Source organism: Carya illinoinensis, chromosome 11, assembly GCF_018687715.1.
Source record: "Carya illinoinensis cultivar Pawnee chromosome 11, C.illinoinensisPawnee_v1, whole genome shotgun sequence".
In the NCBI taxonomy this organism is placed as follows: Eukaryota; Viridiplantae; Streptophyta; class Magnoliopsida; order Fagales; family Juglandaceae; genus Carya; species Carya illinoinensis.
Window position 1 is genome coordinate 40,257,719 of NC_056762.1, and position 22,701 is coordinate 40,280,419.

The 22,701-nt window shown below is 37.2% G+C and overlaps 2 protein-coding genes across 8 annotated transcripts; one reads left to right on the forward strand and one right to left on the reverse strand.

Moving 5' to 3' along the window:
• Window positions 1–55: 55 nt before the first annotated feature.
• LOC122280790 (transcription factor GTE4-like) lies at window positions 56–5,666 on the reverse strand. 7 transcript variants are annotated; one of them, XR_006230023.1, is made up of 6 exons: window positions 3,735–5,666; window positions 3,598–3,643; window positions 3,369–3,482; window positions 3,168–3,236; window positions 431–601; window positions 56–311 (listed from the first exon to the last, which is right to left on the reverse strand). XR_006230023.1 is itself a non-coding variant. In XM_043091814.1 (5 exons), exons 1-4 carry the CDS (start codon window positions 5,280–5,282, stop codon window positions 3,190–3,192), a joined length of 1,755 nt encoding a protein of 584 aa, XP_042947748.1. In that variant the 5' UTR covers window positions 5,283–5,666; the 3' UTR covers window positions 56–311; window positions 3,168–3,189. The 7 variants fall into 7 exon arrangements, 6 of the variants coding, with proteins under 6 accessions (XP_042947748.1, XP_042947749.1, XP_042947751.1 ...); XM_043091814.1 differs by lacking the exon at window positions 431–601; XM_043091815.1 differs by lacking the exon at window positions 431–601 and having other exon boundaries at window positions 3,163–3,236.
• Window positions 5,667–11,446: 5,780 nt separating this feature from the next.
• On the forward strand, window positions 11,447–12,007 carry LOC122282493. The gene has a single exon (XM_043094441.1). The coding sequence runs from the start codon at window positions 11,447–11,449 to the stop codon at window positions 12,005–12,007; it is 561 nt and encodes a 186-aa protein (XP_042950375.1).
• The last annotated feature ends 10,694 nt before the right edge of the window (window positions 12,008–22,701 follow it).

A 22,701-nucleotide genomic window follows, 5' to 3' on the forward strand; every position in this document is an offset into this window, starting at 1 on the left:
AATGACGTCCAGTAGGTTTTCATTGCCAATCTGCAAGGTATCAGGCTTTTCCATCTGGTTTGAAACCTAAGGACACGTTACAATACATAACATACGGTCCCAAGTGTTAACAATACACGGGCAAAACACATTCATCTGACTAAATTGGTCCCTCCAATCCGTCTAGTACATTTTCATGGTAAACGGCCACCATGTATTTTTGTTGACAAGTAAATGGCCATCATGTTGATGCAGTGTTGAAAGGAAAAGCAGGAAAACCTAGCATCAGGGTCCTGAAATCAGGGATGACTGGAGTTGGCAATGAACATTTGCTACACGAAAAGGTTCTTGTTGTCATTATAATATCTAACATTATTATACAAAATGCTTCCAGAACAAAGGATCACAATAGAAGGGCCAAAAAAAAAAAAAAAGGATTACAATGAGCCACCTATAAATAAAGGTTACAAGTCATACTCCTCAAGTACTCCATTTCATAATGCAGCCATAAAGCAAAAGCACCTTGAATGGTTCTACACAACCATATGCTATGCAAAATCAGTTGCTTAAGATTGTCAGCTGAAACAATTGCAGATCAACTTATTTCTGCCATCTTTGAAAACTGCACCAAAATTATTGAGCTTGTCAACTTTGGATTTTATTATCATACTGGTACCAAGCACAGTCCCGCATGCACATGCACGCGCCACACATGAACGCGGACACAAGCAAATAGAGACATATATACAATATCAGTCATCTTTCTATAACATGAACCGAATCTGAAAACCGAATTCATGTTAATGCACATTATGAAAGACAATTTGGTGTAGGTTGGGACAGATATATGGAAAGAAGTTTCCTGAAACATCTGGCATATCTTCTGAAAATGCAACTTTCAATTCCCAAAGCGAAAGAAGAAGAAAATTTAGTATGTCATGCAGATAGCTTCGACAGCTTTACTTATAAATATATAAAGATGGCTTTGACAACTTATAAAGTAAAGTACGGCCGATCAAAAAAAAAAAAACTTAAGAAGTACAAAACAGAGGTGCAATGTACTATCCCCCATCCGTATTTCTATTTTTTCTAAACTTGCCCTATATATCCTTGGTTTTATTCCTACTTGACCTAAAACCTTTCAATCCTAAATTATCATTCCAAACTCCAACTAGGAGTTAATTTTGGCCATAGTCTCATCAACATGATACATGATATTATCTTTAAATTCCACCTGGTTAATTGGTCAACAGTTTGTACCCCAATTTCTTGGGGAGGGTTGGGGATTCGGCACTTGATGAAAGTCAATTAAGCTCTTTTGGGTAAGTGGTTGTGGAGGTACCAAAATGAAATGGAGGTCTTATGGGTTTGTTATAAATTCACAGTTCGGGGAAGTTGGGGGAGGACAGTGCTCGAAAGAGGTACGAGGCACTCATGGAGTGGGGTTATAGAAAAATATTGGGAGTCTTTGGGAGACATTTCGAGGAAATGAACATTTTGTTGTGGGCGATGGTTCTAGGGTCAGTTTCTAGTTTGATAAATTGTGTGGTAACCATTGTCTACGAGACACATTCCCCACTATCTTTGCGCTCATTAGAAATAAGGAGCTCCCCTCAACGGAATATTGATTTCATTAGGGCAGCTTAAGATTAAGAGTTGGAGTCTATTACGGAGTGTTTTGCGGCACTATAGTCCACAAGTATTTTAGGGGGCACTGGAGACAAGATATATTGGAGTCATTCTAAGAAAAGTATTTTCTCTGTCAGTTCTTTTTATCAAGTGCTTACGAACTCCGGAAGGTCTATGTTCCCGTGGAAGAGTATATGGTAGACGAAAGTTCCTTCAAAAGCAACATTTTTTGTTTGGACAACATCTTTGGATAAGATCCTCACTACTGATAATTTGAGGAAATAATAGGTAATTGTGCTCGATTGTTGTTGCATGTGTAAGAAGCATGGGGAGTTAGTAGCTCATCTGCTTTCACACTGTGAGGTGGCCAGGATCATGTGGGATGATTTTTTCTCAAGAGTTGGGTTGCCTTGGATTATGCCATGTAGATTGGTGGATTTCCTCGCAAGTTGGAGAGGAATACATAGTGATTCACAGGTAGCGACAATTTGGATATTGGTACCGATATGCATGTCTTGGTGCATTTGGAGGGAGAGAAATGCTAGGAGCTTTGAAGATCGAGAGAGAACAATGGATGAGCTAAAAGTTTTCTTTTTTAAATCATTGTTCTTGTGGGTTGGGGCCATCGTTTGTAACAGACCAAGTGTCCATAATTTTCTTCTTTTTATTTCCTCTAGCTAGACATTTCCTCATGTATATTGCCTATATACCTGGGCTTTGCCTATTTCTATGAATATAATATCTTTGATTACCTATCAAAATAGAAAAAAGATACACCAAAGATATACAGCCTTAATTTTGATCCATGATGTAAACTTACCATATTAGGAAGCTCTCGCATGTGACATTTCCACTTGATCATGTCAACATACCTTAGAGAAGCTCTTTCTGTTCCAAAATGCACCACATTAATGAAAAGATTTATCCATTTTTATCTCCTCAAAGCATCCTTCACCTAAACCATCCTCGGTTTTTGTATGAATCCAACAATTTCCATCCTGAATAAAGCCCTCCCTAATCTGCTATATTACTTCTATAAAGAAGATTATAAAAAAGCTCCATCATTCTTGAATCTCTACTTCACTAGCTAAAACTCTTTGACCTTCATCTTTGACACATTTATAGTGACTCAACTCTCATGTTGTCCTTTTCCTTGACTTCACTAGCTACCTGTTTTGGATTCTTCTTCATCACTCTGTAATTTTCACAAACCTCACTGTTTGTTCATTATCTTTCTTTAACCTAACTGCTGTTTGAACCCCTTCGTTCCACCATCAAGTGTTCTTAGACGATGACAGGTCTTTTGATTCTCCAAACACCTCTTTGGCCTCTATTGTCATGCAACTAGCCATTCATCCCATGAGCCGGCAGCCTGTTGGGCTGTGTGTATGGTACAAAGCCAGAATGGCAAAGCTTAAATGACAATATGATTACAAGTCATGTAAACAACAGTAGACCAATGGTTTTCAATAACTACGATGATTTTACACCTGTATATGCATAAACACACAAATAACAGGAGACCTGTGTATAAACACACACAATGATTCCTACCTCACCTGGATCCTTTGACGTTCAAGGTCAATGTGCATCTGACCCAGTTGCAGAGGAACCATCACTGTGGGAATCTGCATGCAGAATAGCAAGCTAAATTGATCAATCTACAGCAGGGATTAGATGGAACAGGAATAAAGGAATGAAATCCTACTATTACAACTTTAGAAAAGATAGCAGCCAACTGTGAACTTTTAATCTTTTACCGTTTGAAGAGGATCCAGAGTCACTGCCAGAACTGCTGGAACTACTAGATCCACTCACGTTATCACCTTGCTTTTCTCCTTGAACTGGGATGAATTTGGTAACATTGTTTTCAACTGGTTAAAATTCAACAGGTTTCCAATGACGACAGCACATAACAATTAAATTTTCCTCAAATACCAATGGCGAGCTCAAACCAAAGAACCACCAATCTCAGGTCAAGAATTTTACCTGCTTCAGTTTCTTTAGGAGCCTCAGCAACGGCTGGTGCTAAATTCTGAAAATATAATAATCAATTTTTTATTAGCCAACAGCAGTTTCATATGGTAAATAGAGAGACTGAACGAATGAGTAATTTATAGTCTTACTGTCTCCTGGGTAGCATTGTCGGTTTCTGCCTCTGACTGAAGAGCAATTTCAGTTTTTCTCTTATTCTTGCTCAAACTCTTTTTATAATTGGTCACAAACCTATCCAATTCCCAAAGTGTTTCTGGATCAACACTGGCTATGTCCACTTCAATTTCATCATCTTGCTGAAAGAGACCTGGATTCCTCCTCTTAATTATCTGGACAATATTATCTAGCTTCTCCGAAGGTAAACTCTGAAGGTTTAAGCTGAGCCTCTGCTTCTCCTCATAAGTCATATCCCTTTTGTCAGGATCCTTAGCTTTAGGTTTCTTCGGAACCGGGGTCCTAACAAGCTGACTGTGACTGGCGGGTTTCAACTTAGGTTCCACAGGCATGGTTTTAGATTCTACTATCTCTGAAGTCCTCGTTTCCACTGGTGGTGGAGCAGGCACGGGAGGTAGAGCTGGAGCTCGAGCCAGCATGGGAGCCTTTCTTGAAGTGGGTGTTGGCAAACCTGCATCATGATCCATTTCAATTCTCCTACTACGAATGAACTCAGACTCTATAGGTTTCCATTGCTCCTCAAATGTTTTGGAAAGCTGCTCAGCCATGAAGTGAACATCCTGCCCTTTCGGGTTATACAACATGGCATTATTAAATGCGAGTCTTACATCCTCTGCAAACTCCCTGGGGGACTTGTACCAATTCTTATTCAGCCTATTCTTCACGGTTCCCAAATCCATTGGGTGCTTGACAATGGTATGATAATCACGAAGCCCGAGACCCTTCACATCCACCGGCTTATTGAAAACCCAACCAAACTTATGCTTCATCAACTTGGAGAGTAAATCGGCGCAACTCTTAAACACCGGACTCAAATACCAATCTTTACCAAACCCCAATCCCATTTCACCCCCACCATCCCTCTTCCCTCCATTGGATTTCAACTTCTTTTTGGTCTCCTTCCCCGAGACGAGACCCAAATTCTGATTATGCTTATTCGCCTTGGGCGTCTTCTTCTCTTTAACCGCTGATTCACCAATTGGTTGCTCATTCTTCTCCGCCGCAGACACGGTCAAACTCCGAAATGGTTTTGAATTCGAACCCGCCTCTGAATTGACCCTCATTGCAGTTCCAACTTTATCAACCACAACTTCAAGCTTCTTCATTAAGCTTCTCACATGGTCAAGCTCACTCGCTAGCTTCCTCCTAAGCTCTCTAACCTCACTCTTCGACCTTGATTTCACGCTAATCCTAACCCGGTTCTCGAACCTGGCATAGTCCGGCAAGCCATTCCCCTTGGCGAGCTCACGGCAGCTCTGTGAAACCGGTTCATGCAGATTCTGGCTTGAAGAGTCGTCTGACGCCACCGAATCGAACGTCCACGGCGGCTGAGAGGAGTTGTTATCTTCGGTGGTGGTGGCTAGGGTTTGAGAGGGGGACAGCTGGGTGGCATTGCCGTAATTATTGGGTTTCTTGTGGTTCTTTCGGCTATAGACCTTGCTGCTCTCCTCCCACCTGCGCTTCTTCTCTCTCGCTTCGTCATCCCGTAATAACCCCGAAGCCATACATGTAAATAAGCTTAAAAAACCCTAATTTGAACACAAAACCAGCAGTCTGAATCTGATTAAAGCTTTGGTTTCGGATCTTTTGCGTAGGAGAAGTTAAAAAAAAAAAAAAAAAAAAAAACCCAAAGGGACGGGTGATATGAAAACCCTAGGATTTAGAGGTTTGGGTGGATTTAGAAAAGGACGGAGTAAGAGTTTTCGGAGGGGAATATACCCAAAAGTTAGGATTTTGAGATGCTGAGAAAGAAGATGACCGAATCAGGGTTCGAATTAGTTGCAGAAAAACCCTAGAATGCGACTGCTGCGAGAACAATCCCACGCTTCCTGCTCCCAGGCTCGGTAGCGAGTCAGAGTTTACACTTGGGGAGTGAGGTTGGCAGAGCACGCGCTGGAGAGCGAGTGAAGGTAATAAGTGCCACGTCAGATAAGACCCGTGCATTGGAATATACCGAGACGTGCAACTGACCATGTTGATACGCACGTGTCATAGTTGCTTGCGTAATAATTAATAGAGTTGTCCGTGTTGATTACTCACTATATATACAATGATTTTTATATATATATATATTTATATATTTGACTGATATAATTAATTAGATTTTTTTTAATATATAACTAATCACGTTAATAAAGTGCGTAAAAGAATATATAAAAGTGACTATATATAGAATTTTTCTATTATAAAATCGGTGTATAAAATATATTATTAATATTATTTAAGGTAAGATTTATAATTTATAATTTATTTTTTAAATTAAATTATGTCACATAAATATAGTATTAAATATCTTTTATATAAAATATTTTTTTTCTTATTTTAAAATATAATTATATAAAAATTATAAAAAAGAACTTTATTTATCATTACTTAATGGATTGAAATACCTAAGTTTAAGGTTCAAATTCTCTTATATGCAAATAATCTCTATGTACAGAGATTTTTTCCTTGAATTATCTGATATGGACTTGCGAGAAACTCATTGTCAAGAGTCTGTACACTCTTGAAATTAATCAGAACGTTATTCCTGGACACCCACTGCCAATAAAAAAAAAAAAGATTGAAATACTCACATTGTAAGTCAACTTCTTGTTCTAGCTTCTCTCTCTAGCCTTCGAGATTTTTTGGATGGCAAATGAAAATGGGGCATTTGATTACGTGCACACACTGATTGTTTAGTTGTCATATTTGCAGCAGAAATGTGGCATGGCATTTGATATGAAATTTTGCACTAAAAGTCGTTCAAAAAGCTTCTTTCAAATCCAAATGGGGCTTGGTCTTTAGCTACCATTGTTTCATGTTTTAAAAATGACGGTAAGTGCTGGTCCTTCTCTTTCTTCTCTGAGAGAGAAAGTGTAAAGTGAGTTTCTTTATATCTTCTCTTATAAAGAAATGGTCTCTCAATGAGAGCTGAGAGTGGAGTAGCTTTCAAGGACTGATTTTGCCAAAGTAGAATTAGCGGAGAGCACTAATTTTATAAAAGTGGTGTAAGAGTAACTAAAACCTCTTCTGGGAACCTTAGTTTTTCTTCCTGCAAAAACAGAGAAGCCAGAGGCTTAATACACTTATTAAGGGTAGCCATGGCGAAGGATGACCTATCAAAGCTATGGGAAGGCCTTAACCTTACATAACATGAGGAAAACCTAGTCAAGTTCTCAGATCAAGATATACTGGCCGCATCACAAAGAGGAACAAACTGCCCTATGGTAATAATAATCAATGAGAGAGGCTTCAACAAGGAAACATTTTGTTCCACAATGCCCTAAGTGTGGAAAGTGGAAGGAGTTATCTTTCATTGGAGTAGGAGATAACTGTCTTCTTAAAGAGTTCAACCAGAGTGATGATAAAGCTAAAGTTCTACAAGGCAGGCCATGGACTTTCAACTAAAATCTGATAGCCCTCCAAGATGTCGACAATAACCTCCCACCAAATGCAGTAAGCTTTTCTCATAAATCTTTTTGGGTGCAACTACACAATGTCCCTTTCGCTAGCATGACAGCAAAATACGGTATCCAAATTGCATCTGCCATAGGCAAAGTTCTCATTATTAAAGTTGATAAAGAGGGATAGGAATGGTGTAGATACTTGAAAGTATGTGGAAGTTGACATTACAAAACCTCTTGTTCGAGGTAGGTGGCTACAAGTGGGGGAAAGGAAAATGTGGATAGCCTTTAAGTATGAGAGACTACAAAATATTTGTTTCAGGTGTGGGACCATAAAACATCAAGGGAGAGGATGCCAAAATCAAAGGTTCAGTACCTAGTAGCAGCATGATCATCCAACTCAGTATGGCCCTTGGCTGAGAGCAGCTCCATACAGGCACTCAATTTTGGCAACCAGGCACTATGGGAGTGTAGCAGCAACCCGCCACGGCAGGGAATGGTAGTGCAACCAGTAAGGGTAGCACAAAGCCTAAGGAGAGTTCAAAGGCACAAAATAAGGAGCACCATACGGTTCCAGAACCAGAAGTGCAAGTTTCCATGCATTTTTCATCTACTCACCAACTAAGTCAGGGCAAAAGTCAAAAAAGCTACATGGCAGGTAGCCACATGACAGGTGAGAAGTTGAATAATGTAGTAGTTGACAAATCTTGGCTTTTTACCAAGGATCTGTCCAACTTTTCCAACCAGCATATACCTTTAATTCCAAATACACCCCCACCTATTAAAAGCTTGGTGGTTGACATGGAACATGAGGCATCTGAGGTTGGAGAGGGCACAATATATAGTAAAAATGAGTCTCTAGAATAGTTGCCCTATGGTACTTACCCCCTCAAAACCAGAAAAACTTGCTAGAAAAGAAAAGCCCCAGTATCATAGAACAAAAATTCAAATGAAACCGCTGAATTAATAGAAAAATTAAAGAAAGAACATCTAGCAAGATTCTGGGAGACATTTCAAATGTCTATGGATCCAAGAAATTCAAACAACAGAAGGTTAGCAATGAGAACAACCAATCAATCTCAAAGGTAGAGACTGTTAAGCAGCCCCACCTACAACCATGAATAGCCTCAACTGGAACTATTGAGGGCTTGGAAAACCCGAACAATTCGGGAACTTCATCATTTGGTGATGGATAAGGGTCCAAACTTTGTGTTCCTCATGGAAACAGACTGTACTAGGCAAAAAGTGGAAAGGATTAGGAGACAAATTGGATTTCAACAAAGCTTTGTAGTCGATAGTAAGGGACTAAATGGAGGGCTAGCTTTTCTTTGGAAAGATGGTATGGATGTTGAGCTAGAGAATTATACCAGAAATCATATCTTATTATCTGTCAAAATGCTAGACTCAAAAATTAAGACCCTCTTTATTGCTTTTATGGCAATCTTGAATCATGTAAAAGGAATGGCAACTGGGAGCTCCTTAGAGCATTGAAACCATAGAGAAATAGAGCCTGGTTATGCATTGGAGATTTCAATGAAACTTTGCATTAGTGTGAGAAAGAGGAGGCATCTAAGAGACCCATATAGGCAGATGAAAAATTTCAGGCAAGCTGTCGAGTTATGTGACCTGAGTGAGGTGCATTTTCAAGGGGATAGATTCACATAGAGTAACAGAAAGGAGGGGAGGGGTTTTACAAAAGAAAAACTAGATATAGCCTTTGGAAATCAGAACTAGTTCAGTTTATTCGTAGACTCTTATGTAAGTTCCTTCGCAACTCAAAGCTCTGACCACAGCCCCAAACTTCTGTTAATTAGAAAGGAGAAGGGAACAAAAAAAAAAAGGACAGACCTTTCAGGTATGAAGCTAGCCAGGGGGCAAAAGAGAAGAATGCAAGGAAATTATCCTGAGAGCTTGGACCTCAACTCATAACCAACAAGCAAGCATTCAAGAGGTAACAGATGGTCTAACAGATGTAAACAACACCTGGTGACATGGAGCAAAACAAATTTTAGGAACCAGAAAGGGCTTATAGCTGCAAAACTCTACCAACTTAAACAACTCCAGGAGCTAAACATGGGAGAGGATAATGGAACAATCAACAACTTGAAAAGAGAGGTGGATTGCTTGCTAGAGGAAGAGGACATGAAATGAAAGCAAATGGCTAAACAATAATGGCTGAAAGATGGTGATAGAAACACAAGCTTTTTTCACAAATGTGCAAGCCAAAGGAAAAAGAACAACTCAATAAGCAAGTTTCAGATGAGCATGGCAGACCGACCTCTACACCAGAAGAGACGAGCCAATTATTCCAAGGTTTTTTTTTTTTTTCTTCAGTATCTCTTTACTTCTTTAGAACTTGATAGGATTGAGAAATGCATCCAGCACATGAGATCTTCCATAATTGATGTAATGAATGCTGGCTTAACCGAGGGAATTGAAAGAGCAAAAATTGAAAAGGCAATTTTCAGCATGAATGGCTTAGGCTCCCCGGGTCTAGATGGATTTTCAGCCATATTCTACCAGGACCACTGGGATATTGTAGGCTCTTAGGTGTGTGCAGAAGTTCAAAGAGCTTTTTAGTCATGTTGTTGGCCTAGAGAGTTCAATGCCACACATATTGCCTTAATCCCTAAGAGCCACAACCCAACTAAAGTCATTAAGTATCAACCTATAAGCCTTTGCAATGTAGTCTACAAAATCCTCACAAAAGTCCTAGCCAATAGACTAAAGAAGCTCCTACCCACCGTTATATCCCTAGCTCAAAGTGCCTTTATACCCAGGAGGTTGATTATAGACAACATCATAGTAGCTTTTGAGGCACTTCACATCATGCAAGGTAGATTGAAATGAAAGGAAGGGTATATGGCCTTAAAATTGGATATGAGCAAAGCATACAATAAAATAGAGTGGGCCTTCTTGGTAGCTGTAATGAGGAAAATGGGGTTTGTTCCAAAGTGGATTGAGGTCATAATGAGATGTATCTCATCTATTTCCTATGCTATTATCATAAATGGTGAGCCTTAGAATTTCATCACTCATTCTCGTGGCACCAGATAAGGTGATCCACTATCACCCTATCTTTTTATTCTATGTGCTGAAGTTTTTAGTTGCATGCTTCAATTAGCTGAAACTACAAAGGCAATAACTGGGATCCCACTAGCTCGAAACCAGGTGAAGATATGCCATCTTTTCTTTGCGGATGATAGCCTCCTATTATATAAGGCTAATCCTCTTGAGTGGAGTAGATTGATTCACCTCTTAGAAGTCTATGAGCTTGCCTTGGGTTAAAGATTAAATAAAGACAAGATATCTATCTTTTTTAGCAAAAACACCAACCCAGAGGTGAAGGAAATTATTGTCCAGATAGCTTGAATTCAAGCTACTCATCCTTATAAAAAGTACTTAGGTCTTCCAGCTCTAATCGAAAGATCTCGGTCAAAAGGCTTCAAGTGTATTATGGATAGAGCAGGAAGTAGAATTAGAAACTGGAAGACCAAATTCCTATCCCAAGTTGGAAAAGAGATCCTAATTAAGGTAGTTATCCAAGTTATCCCACCCTATTGTATGGGAGTCTTCAAAATCCCAAAGACTATCTTGTAGGAACTCAATAGAATTATGAAGTAGTTTTGGTGGGGGCAAAAAGCTTAAGAAAGAAGGATTCTTTAGTGCTCTTGGAAAAAATGGGATTGGCAAAAGTTGATGGAGGGCTTGGTTTTTGAAACTTTGAGAATTTCAATATTGCTATGTTAGCAAAACAAGGATGGAGACTAATTAAAAACCCCAACTCCTTGGCCGCTCAAGTTCTATCTGCAAAGTACTTCCCAGAGGGTGATTTTCTAAAAGCTAAAATTGGTAAAAATTCCTCTCATTTGGAAGCCAAGCCCTTACTTGAGGAGGGGCTCTTATGGAGAATTGGGAATGGTCAATCCACCAAAATATGGCATGAAAAATGGCTGCCAACGCCTACTTCATTCAAAATACAGAGCAGGATAAACAAACTTGATGCTGAGGCAAAGGTAGAAGAATTAATTGACCAAGATACAAAAGCACGGAAGATGCATTTGATTAAGGAAATACTCTCTCAAGAGGAAGCATCAACCATTCAGAAAATCCCCTTAAGTGTATGCAACAACCAAGATAAACTCACATGGAGGTGCACAACTAATGGACTATTTTCAGTCAGAAGCGCCCATCACTTGAAGAATGAAATGCAATAGATGAGCAAGGGATAGATGAGTTGTAGCAAGAGTAAAGAAAAATGGAGAAAACTGTGGAAACTAAATATGCCAAATGCAGAGAAGTTGTTTCTATGGAAGGCCTGCAACGACATCTTACCAACAAAGCTGAATCTTTTTAGAAAGAAAGTTGTTGAAGACCTAGACTGTCCAATTTGCTTACACCAAGTCAAAATCATTGAACATGCCTTATGGGAATGTGAATCTGTGGAATATGTGTGGGGCTTGTGCTCCATGAAGCTGCAGAAAAGAAACATCAATAACCAAACCTTTAGAGACCTATTTCTCAGTTTACTGGATGAGGCAGAGGACGAAGTTTCAATTGAGATGGCTGTGGTGGCATGGAGATTGTGGAAAAGAAGAAATGAGGTGACTTTCCAAAAAGAATTCACTAGTCCCACAACCATTTTGAAGCAAGCCAACCAAAAGCTGCAGGATATAAGGTTGTTGCACCATAAACCACCAGTAACACTAGAAATTCAGAGAGGTGCTGCAGTGTATTCAGAACAATGGCAAACCCCTCCCAATGATTTTTATAAAATCAACTGGGATGCTGCAATTGATCACAAGCGATGCAGGGTGGGGATTGGCACCATTATCAGGAACTAGGAAGGATATGTCATGGGCACAATGAGGATGAACAGACCTCTCTTTCCTAATCCACACCTAGCAGAAGCTTATGCGGCTCTTCATGCTGTGTTATTGTGGTTAGACATGGGTTTGAGAAAAATCATCCTTGAGGGTGATGCACTAAATGTTGTCAAAGAGATTAATGGAGACAAGGAGCACTGGGGACGAGTAGGAATGATAGTCACAGATGTGCAAAAATCACTCCAAAGATTTGAAAGCTGGAAAGTGGTTCACACTAGTAGATCAACAAATCAAGTGGCTCATTGTTTAGTAAAGAATGCCCTCAACATTGAAGGTGAACTGGTCGAGCTAGAGGAAGTGCCAAGATGTATTACTTCTCTACTTTGAATTATGTTTGAGCAGCATATGGTTGTCAGAGTTTGTATCTGATAACAAATTGTAATGACCATTTTGATGAATGAATGGAAAGTATGTTGTTAATAAAAATAAATAAATAAATAAATCCAAATGGGGCTTTGCCAAAAAGGCCCCATGACAGAGTTCCAAGAAGCTATAGACAACATATATAGATGTGTCAGCATCCGTATCAATGCCAGTACTGAAGTTCTAGTGATCAAAAGTATCTATCAACTGCCGCAGAGAAATCCAGAAGCAGGTGCACTAGGGCTTAGAAGAAAGAAAACATGAGGTCGACCCTGCCAATGCAAGCCTTTTCATCGATAGTCAAACGACATCCCGGTACTGTATTCTCCCCCATGTGTTTGAGAACCCAACACTGAGATCGACCTCAGGGCCTTGATCATCTTACATTGACTGAATCAATGCGTTGTGGGATGCCAGTTTTGTCCCCAAATTAACCATCCTAGGTAGCATAGTTGGGACAGTACATAGTTGTAAATGAAGGATTCGGGTATTACCTTTTCGCCAAATGTGAAGTCTTTTAGTGGATAGACCTTGGAGTCAGCGATATGAGATGGACTACTGAAAGTACTCATGTTGCAGAAGAAAGACATGGCTTGCAAGGAATTATATGCTTTCGATGTTCACATGGAATAAAATAAAATGGCCTCGATCGGCTAATTATGAAAGGTGTAAGTTGAAAAGGCTGTTTTGGATTCAATACCAAAATAGTGATCATCTTGTAATCCCGGCCCATTATATAATTAACGTAAAAATTCTGTGTTGAGTTTATAATCTGTTTATCTAGCAGTATATATCCATTTAGCTTGAACTAGTGAATGTAAAAAGATGCTATAGTTTCTACTTGTGTAAGAAAAGCAATCTGCCTAATCAGAGACGTTTCAACATTGTTACTGAAGTGACACCCAGCATAAGGAGCACCATGCATGCATGCGTGCTAATATTGCAGCATCTGTGTAAGCTGTGATGCCCTAGCCAACACATATAACTTCTTGCCAAAGGAGGTGAAAACTGCATAAAACTGCATAGCATGATCAGATCATCTGATTTCATCAGTGCTAATTAAGGCTAACTATTTATAATCTGCCAGCTTTCCATGATCATTTATGTACTTTTGGGCACGTGGTATTTTTAGCTCTTAGCAATATTATTGACATATTAATGGGTCTGAAGAGTAGAGTGAATTCGTAATGCTATAATCTCTCTATTTCAATTTCACAATCTGATCTCTTTGCCTAAAACTCCTCTCTGTCCTCCCCCCTTACTATTTATTCTCCTTGTCCTCCCCTTGATCTGTCTCCTCTCTCTTTTGGTAATAGGAAGTTTGATCCGTTTGTCCACCGTCACCCTCAGACATTACCGGTATCTCCGTCCCACCAGCGTGTAAGATTCATGCCGGCCGAGACTCGACATCTCTTTTTGTTAAGAGTTACGGTTGATGTATGCTCTCTTATCAATGGATGCGAGAGAGACAGAGATCATTAACAAACAACAGCTGCCTCATTTTAGAATATCTCACATGTGCTCATTCTACTATTGTTTTGAATTTTCCTTCAAAGTCGGAAATGCATTCAATGCGGTTTTTTTCTTGACCTCGGATCTAAAAAATATAGGATTGGACTTGCATTGTCTGTCTCCATTTTTCCTTTCCTTTTATTTTATTTTTCTGTTCATTGTGTCCCCGACGTCTCTACCTTTGTATTTATCTGCTAAAAAATGGAACCAACTCTGTCTGCGTTTGTGGTGGACTCCATGAGAAAAGTGAAAGCAGTATCGATATATCTATGCAAAGTAGTAGAGATTCGTCTTCTTTGGGGATGCTCGTTGTGGCATCTATCCCTACTATATATAAAATGTTATTTGCTAAAAGAAAAAGGACAAACTCTGTCATTACTTGTGGTGGTTCCATGCGACAAGTTAATTAAGGCCGGTATATAAACAAGTAGCTAGTAGAGACGCAAATAATTACAAAAGTGGAGCAAATAGGTTTTAGTGCCAAGTCATGACAGTTTAATAATAAAGACATGAACGCCATTGCCATCAAATACATTTTCTTACCAGACAATGCAACTAAAAAAAAACACAGCAATGACACCACATGAATTGGTACAAGGTAGTTGGCCAAGTTGTAGCTTCATGACAAGAACTACTATATATATATATATATATATAGTTTAACTACTACTTTAAAGACACCAAGCTAATGCGTTTCACATTAAAGCATTAATGCTATAATATTCACCCTAATTAAAATACGACTAAAGATAATACAAATTACGAGGAAAGACGAGCATATCTCTTAGTGATCATAAAGAAACTTCTTTATTCCTTACTCTTATATATCTTGAGACTATCCGACAATAAAAGAGCTCTGCCATACCGTAGAATAAGAAGTAGTAATTAAAGTGGCTAGTGATGCTGAGAGTCTGGTCCTCCAGGTGCGACTCTCTGTGTTCCTGCATTTTGAATCAACCTTCTTTGGAAGTACTGGATTTGTAACTCCAGTTCATGTAAGATAATGTGGTTGTCATTCTTTTTCGGCATGGTTGAGAAAACGGGAGAAATTCGTGCCTTGGAACTCCCTACACTCATGATTAACACAATGAATATCATGGGCAGCATCCCCAACCTATAAGTACCCTTCAACAAAGTAGCCATGTACGTAGTTTAAAATGTTATGATCTTACAATGAAGATGCATGCAATGTGTGCTAATAATTAGCAGCTTCGAGTAGTATAGCAAGAGTGTCCTTCTATATATATATATGAGCATGAAACTAGTCAATCCAAGGAACGAACAACCTTTTGGAAGCTTTGATAATTAAACTGTATTCAATTGATCAAGACATGAGATTGGTATTGCGACTCTGAATAGGCAGATAACATCGGGGAGAAAAATGCTTGTCGTGTTTCTAATGCTGAGTTGTGTTTCTAGTCATCCCCATTACCTCTACATACACACATATGATGTTCTGTCCTTATTGGCTGAACCCAATTTGGGTCTTCTTGTCTTAGCACTAATTTAAAGGCAAGCCGATGATTAATCCCCTTCGTTGTCCTATAGTATTTTTGTTTTGTTAAGATAAGAGGCCGCCAGACGACATGATGATCATCTTATATATATAGGGCCCAACTAACTTTTGTTTACTTGAAACAAATCGATCGTAAGTATATATTTCACGAGTAATTCTAAGGCTATATACAAGATAAAGACGAAAGCATATACATGGTGCCTGATGATAGGGAGGCCGGGTCAAAAGAACATCATCTTGGGGTTGATCAAATTTATAGATAGACGTTGTCGTAGAGATCATGCATGATCATAGCTAGGGATCGATCAGGTCAAAAGAACATCATTTTAGCATTGAGATTAATTATACATAGCTAAATACTAATCTTTACTTGTCAAATCAGGATGGTTCTCATATCCGATATATATAAGATCATCTTATCTACTAATTATTGGTAGAGGATAGGCATGAGAGCATCGTGAGTCATATAATTCCTTGAATCAAATCCTTAAGTTTTCAATCCAATATCAATATATATATTATATATAGACATCATGATCATTTTCATTGACAATGTCTAAATTAATTGCTTATTATAACTAAATTATGAATTTATTTTTATGATCAAATCTCTTTATATATTAAATATTTTTAACTCCTTCACTAAAAACATTTACATTCACGATTAATTTGTGCGGCGATAACCGAAAGCGTCGCAATATAGTAGTTTTTGTGGTGATATCTTTTACGGCAATAATAAAATCACCATAAAAGACTAAATTTCTTGCACTGACGTACGTTTCAAAAATCGTTACGTCCAAACAAATTAATTAATACTCATAATTACTAATTAATTGTATAACCATCTAGCCATATCACCAAGGCTAGCCCGACGACAGTATTGACATTGGTTTCTGTCTTTTGCTTATCAAAAGCTTTCACACTTTGTACCAGATCAGAATCTTACAAAAGCTTTCACATACTGCATGCACCAGTCCGGAATCACAAATCTTGTATCCACGTAAGGAAAGGCTTGTGAAAATTGGCCACGCACGAGCTCGTGTCTTAAAGGAATAAAAGGTGATCTGTTATATGTATATCCAAAATCGCACGCTTGGCTCATGTATAACGCAAAAAGAGAGAGAGGGAGAGAGATAGAAGACCACAGCTTACAGCTTTCCACTAAATCAAAATAAATAAAAGTAGGAGGAAAACCAAAGCACCACCGAGTCCTCCCTACAGATCATATTGTCCTGTCCTTTACGCTAGCTAGTGAGTGGTTGGTTAATTAATAATTATATTAATAGGGTCAACTTGGGATTGTTTTAAAATCCTTCTCTTTTTCGCCACTTTTATATTGTGATTGTTGTATTGGGGTATTTGTTGGAGATTCCCACTCCCTAACATGTCTTATCTTTTAATTTAATGAAATTTATTTGCTTAAAAAAGAAAAAAAAAATCCGCATTAATTTGTGTCCCGTCCCTTCAGCTTTTCTATTGGACATGATCGTTAATGTGTTAGAGATAAATCATCTCAAGCCACGTACGAGAGACGACTGATCAGTTCGTGGTGATCGTTAATGTGTTAGAGATAAATCGTCTCAAGCCACGTACGAGAGACGACTGATCAGTTTGTGGTGATCACTAATCCCATATATTCATGAGAGCCTTTCATGAGATAGCCAGCATATATCATTACGTACACATGATATATATTCAAGCTATATTAATATTTATACCATTAATATAGATATATATATTATAGAAAAATATAAGGATCAGATTCAGCTGCAATTTACTACGAGTCATATATATATATTTATATATATTAATGGAGTACGTAAGAATGATTGTATATAAATTTTTGATAAACATGTCATGGTATGAGAGCATTTTAAAAGGTCATTTAATTCGTAATTAATCATTATTTTATCCATAATTAGAAAATTAAAGCATTTAGTTAATTTTCTGGGTCATTAATTTTTGTACTGACCTGCTATATCTCTCTTTACAGTACTCTCTTATAATATTTTAGATTTAATTGCGAAGGATAAAACAAAAACCTTTGGATTTAACGTATCATTTTGTAATAAAGGTTAAAGGGGGCGCCCAAACGACGGTTAAATCGTTCGATGGGGTCGGGTACTACGTACCGTACTGCATGAACAGATCAAAATCATAGTATATTCTTGAAAACAAAAAAATATACATATACTACACTCTCGTCATAGTATAAAGTATTAGGATTATTCATGAAATTTAAATTTTTTTTAAAATAATAATGATTTAAGAGTGATAAACGTGTTACATTTTATACGATATGATATGTGCACGTGCATGGTACGTATTATTACTCTTTTTAAAATATATAAAAAAATACAGATCAATTATGTATTAGAAATATTGAATATCAATATCATGATCTAAACATTAATATTTAATAACGAGCAATGCTACATATAGTCGTGAAATTACAAATGCCGCGCAATCGCTTTGAAAAAGAGTGGAGTCCATGATTAAAAAGTTAGTTTTTTTTTTTTTTCATGTAGGTCTCATATTAATTCATTTTTTTCAAAGCGACTGCACGCCGCTTGCACAACTACGACTGCAAATATCATTTCTCTTTAATAACTGCAAGGAACTCTTTTTAATAGACTACAATATTATTATAACTTCACCAGTACTTTATAATATAAGTGATCGTGACTTTTCCTGTGGCGATAATTTGCTGATTCATTCAGTCCAATGGGAACCGAAATGGTTACAATAGCCGGCAGACAAAAACAAAATCGTTAGAAACACAAAATTAGAAAGAAACCTATCCTTGTCATGAGCTTGTTGTCTTTGTATATATACGTACAAGTGTAAGTACGTACGTATGTCTGGATCACGATCCTGATCCGGCTTTTATTATATACTTATGGTACTTGCTAGGCCAGTAACCCGACTAATCCAATATGAGATTGAGCCTGACTTGATAATGAGATTTTTTTTTTAAATAATTAACCCTAGTCGGTCAACGCAACAGGGTTAAATTATAATTCTTGGTTTCTCTATGATATGCTTAGAAAGAACAAAAGAAACAAAGGGAAAAAAAAATGGATCTTGAAATATGCTTCTTTGTGTTAAAGTTGCAGTTGTAATTACAAGGAATACAAATGAATGGTGTGATAGTAGCACACATAATATCGTTCATTTTTCCTCCAGCAAGGAGCACACTTTGCATGACCTTTTTGCATCTAGAGCTCTCAGCATCTTTCCTCCTCATTGACCTTTTTTGCATCTCTGCATCTTGAGCTCTCTTTCTCATCCCATGACCTCTCTGCATCTTCCCTCCTCGCTCCTCTTCCCTTCTCCCACGCCGTGTGCAACATCCAAGCTCGCCTCTCTTCCATCCTCCATGCGAACAGCGTCAACAACTTCTCTTTCAAAAAGGCCCCTTCCAATTACTACGATTGGCCTCCTGAATCACGAAGAGACACCCTCACTGCACCCACCAATCAAATTCTCTGCAAAAGCATCGTCTTGGTCTAGTTACTCCTATCTCTTTTTGTTGTTCTCTGACTCTAACATATGTATCTGCTAGGGTTTGAGATTTTGAGAGAGATGACATACGATTTGAGATAATGAGATTTGGGGAGCTAGTTGTTGCTTGTTAAAAAGTTTTAGTCCGATTGAAACCGACAACACGTTTGACCAACAAATTAGTTCAACCCGCTTTTATGGGTCGAGTCAGGTCGGCACCTTTTCGTCACAGGCCTAGTATGTACGGCCATGCATGCACAATATTCATGAATTCGGTATTGAAATTTGGCCAAATCGATTGTTTTCCAAACCGTCAATGTACTAATTATAATGTTATTAGCCAACTGTCATGAATTATACATTTGAATTTAACAATATATTATACGTACATATGGTCAATGAGTGATCATACCGGTCATATGCATGGTTCGAACTTTAGAAGATTTCGTGCAATGTCTCCCTCATCATGATTAATTGTAAAGGATAGAAATTTATTAAGTACCATTGCACATATATATATAGCATGCATGCATGCTACAATTTCATCATGATCCTCATCCTGCAAATTATTATATCTTATACGAGTTGCTAGATGGCTAATTAAAAGCAGCTTTAACCCAAGCTAGCTAGCTATGCATATATGACGGAGCTAGGTCACCTTGCCTAGGTGTGATTGATGATGAGTAACAGATCATTAATTAGAGAGAGTGATGGTGCGGATCAGGTCCTCCAGGACTTAATCGTTGCGACATCTCGAAAGGGCTCAATCCAGCTGCATGCCTTTGATCAATGGTGGCCTTAAAAACCTGTTTGGCACTCTCGATCAGTGCCTCCCGGGGTTGCCGGCCTTGTTTGGAAATGCACGGCCAGCTGCTGCAGAACGGCTAGTACTACTTTCGGAACCCTCAATTAATGAAAACAAAACTACTAGCAAAAGGCATAACCAAAATTTGGGAGCGGCCATTAATGCTAGAGTAGTAGTTTCCAAGTAATTGGCTTTCGAAACTACTTGATAATTTAGTATGAAGAGGTACACTACAACAGAATATGTTTTTTGGGACGAAAAATTTCGTCCCAAATTAAAGGTATTTCATCCCAAAAAATGTTTTGGGACAAAAAAAATTCGTCTCGAGCTTATCCCAACAACACTATCCCAGAAGATATTTTGGGACAAAAATTCGTCTCGAGCTCGTCCCAAAAGAAATATTTTGGGACGAATTTGAAGGAAACCTTTTGAATGCGTTTGAACGCGAAATTTCTTTTGTCACGGTTGAAATTCGTCCCAAAATATCGTTCAAACGGTTAAGATTTACATTCAAACGGTATTAATTTGTTTGAACGATTGCGAAATACGTTCGAACAAAAATACAATTTGAGAACGTTCGAACGGTATATGGACAGAATGAATGGTACAAGAGTTCAAACGGTACGTGGACAGATCGAATGGTACAAGAGTTCGAACGATAGACGGGCAGATCGAACGGTACAAGCGTTTGAATGGTAAAAAGACATATTCAAATGATACGAATATAAATTGGATTATATTATTTTTCAGATGATTTAATAATTTGCTTTCGAACGGTGTGTGGTCGTTCGAACGGTAAATATTTTATTTAAACTCAATAAAAAAATAAATAGACATTCATAATATTTAGTAAAATACATTAGAAACTGTTTAATACTCACAAATATTTTGCACTAAGTGCAAACTAACTAAGTAATTCAGTACTAGCAATGTTCATACATACATAAATAGATAATCCTAAAAGTTATACGTAAAAAACTATCAGTTGCTTAGAAGCCTGTACTATTGCATAAGCTGCTGGATTTAGAGTTGCATTTATCTCCTGAAATCTTCTTGTTGGTCTTCATATTGTTTGATGCACATTTTCATGTCTGCTTGTTTCGCCAATTGAGCTTCTAACTCATGTTGCCTTATAATCAATTCTTCGATTCTAGAATTCGCATTCTCTAACGCTATATAGGTCATAGATGCAAACCTAGAAAAAGAGGAAGAGGGAGAAGGCTTTACACAACGACCCAAACCCCTCAAATATCCTAAACGTTGACCCAAGATAGGACAACATCACTTGTTGAGAAATTTTGATCTGACGCAGATTTAGCACATAGAGCAACCATTTTACCCTAGACATAAATAAGATAAAAAAAAATAATATCGTCATAAATATTTCAATATATTTAATTAAAACATGTTATAATGCTTACATAATTTTCATGAGCATGCATCAGGATGAGTCATCTCTCCATTACGATCAGTGTGCGATGTAGCATATAATTTTGTCAAATTATAATTGGTATCTGAATCTTGCTGTAATAAATATGTGTTAAGATATAAAGTCATTATGATTCATCCAAATAATTAATTATATCCAATAAAAAAAATAGTAATATCAATTTCTTACAGAGACGATAGAAAGATCTTGAGCATGGATGATGATTAATCTTCAATTTTGATATATTTGTTTTGTTAATAGAACTTCTCTCCTACAAAAAAAATTAAAATATTATGAAGCAAAATGACAACTACGACAAGAAAAATAATTACTTTAATTATACCTGATATGATATTTCTTCAAACACGTCATAAAGTTTTACCCACTCAGTAAGTCGGATATCCTGAAAGGGATGTGACTTGCATCTTTCTTGTTCTCAAACTTATATTTACGGAATGCATTACTCATAAATCTTCCATTAATTTTAAGATTTAGTAGTATTTTAATTAAAATACTTTATTTTATTAATTTAAATATTAAGTATTTAAGTATTATTAAATCTTAACTATTTGTATTTGTATTTTAAGATTTAGTAGTATTTTAATTTAAATACTTCACTTTATTAATTTAAATATTAAGTATTTAAGTATCATTAAATCTTAACTATCTGCATTTTAATAATAAGATTTAGTAGTATTTTAATAAAAATACTTCATTTTAGTAATTTAAAATTAACTATTTAAATATTATTAAATCTTAACTATTTGTATTTGTATTTTAAGATTTAGTAGTATTTTAATTTAACTACTTCATTTTATTAATTTATAATTAACAATTTAAGTATTCTTAAATCTTAACTATTAATTTGTATTTTAAGATTTCGTATTAACTATTTGTATTCTTACTTAGTTTAAGTATTTTTAAACTACTTTTGAATAATCATCATGGACAACTATCCTTATATATTCTAATTTCTAATTGTAAATACATTGATATATAAGTTTAAGTTCAAACGGTGTTAAACTATGTTCAAACTTGAACAAACACGTTTGAACGATAAGCCTAAACCGTTGAAACGAGTATGTTCCAGATTTTAGTCGTATGCAACAATGAAAAATGCCATTAATCTCGAACTCACAACAACACAAACAACAATATAAAAAACAAACAAATTTCTAACATTGCAAAATATCATATTCAAACTAAATGAGAATATAAGTCACATACCTGAGTTAATGGATATGAAAATGCAAGGAGATTAAGTGTGCCATGTACCCATTGCAAAGGAGCTCCCCAAAAAGCAGTAAAAATAAAGGATTAATCAGAGAATGATTGAGTGAAATGAAAACTAGGAGTATTTTGGGGCTGGATTGAGGGAGAATGAGAGAATGAGAGCGGCAGGAGGAGAGCAAGAATGAGGTTTTGTCGTCTATTTGCAGAACATTTTCCGTTCGAATGGTTATTTACTAATCGTTCGAACGTGAAACTAAGAAGCGACAAAAATTTCCCGTTCGAACGGGTAA

Bases quoted from the DNA above. Each gene is read 5' to 3' on its own strand.
- LOC122280790 (XM_043091814.1), bottom strand. From the start codon at position 5,282: ATGGCTTCGGGGTTATTACGGGATGACGAAGCGAGAGAGAAGAAGCGC. The intron at 3,644-3,734 runs GTAAGACTATAA...TTATATTTTCAG, and splicing joins ACAATGCTACCCAGGAGACA to AATTTAGCACCAGCCGTTGC. The intron at 3,237-3,368 runs GTAAAAGATTAA...TTCTGCATGCAG, and splicing joins CTCTGGATCCTCTTCAAACG to ATTCCCACAGTGATGGTTCC.
- LOC122282493 (XM_043094441.1), top strand. From the start codon at position 11,447: ATGCCAAATGCAGAGAAGTTGTTTCTATGGAAGGCCTGCAACGACATC.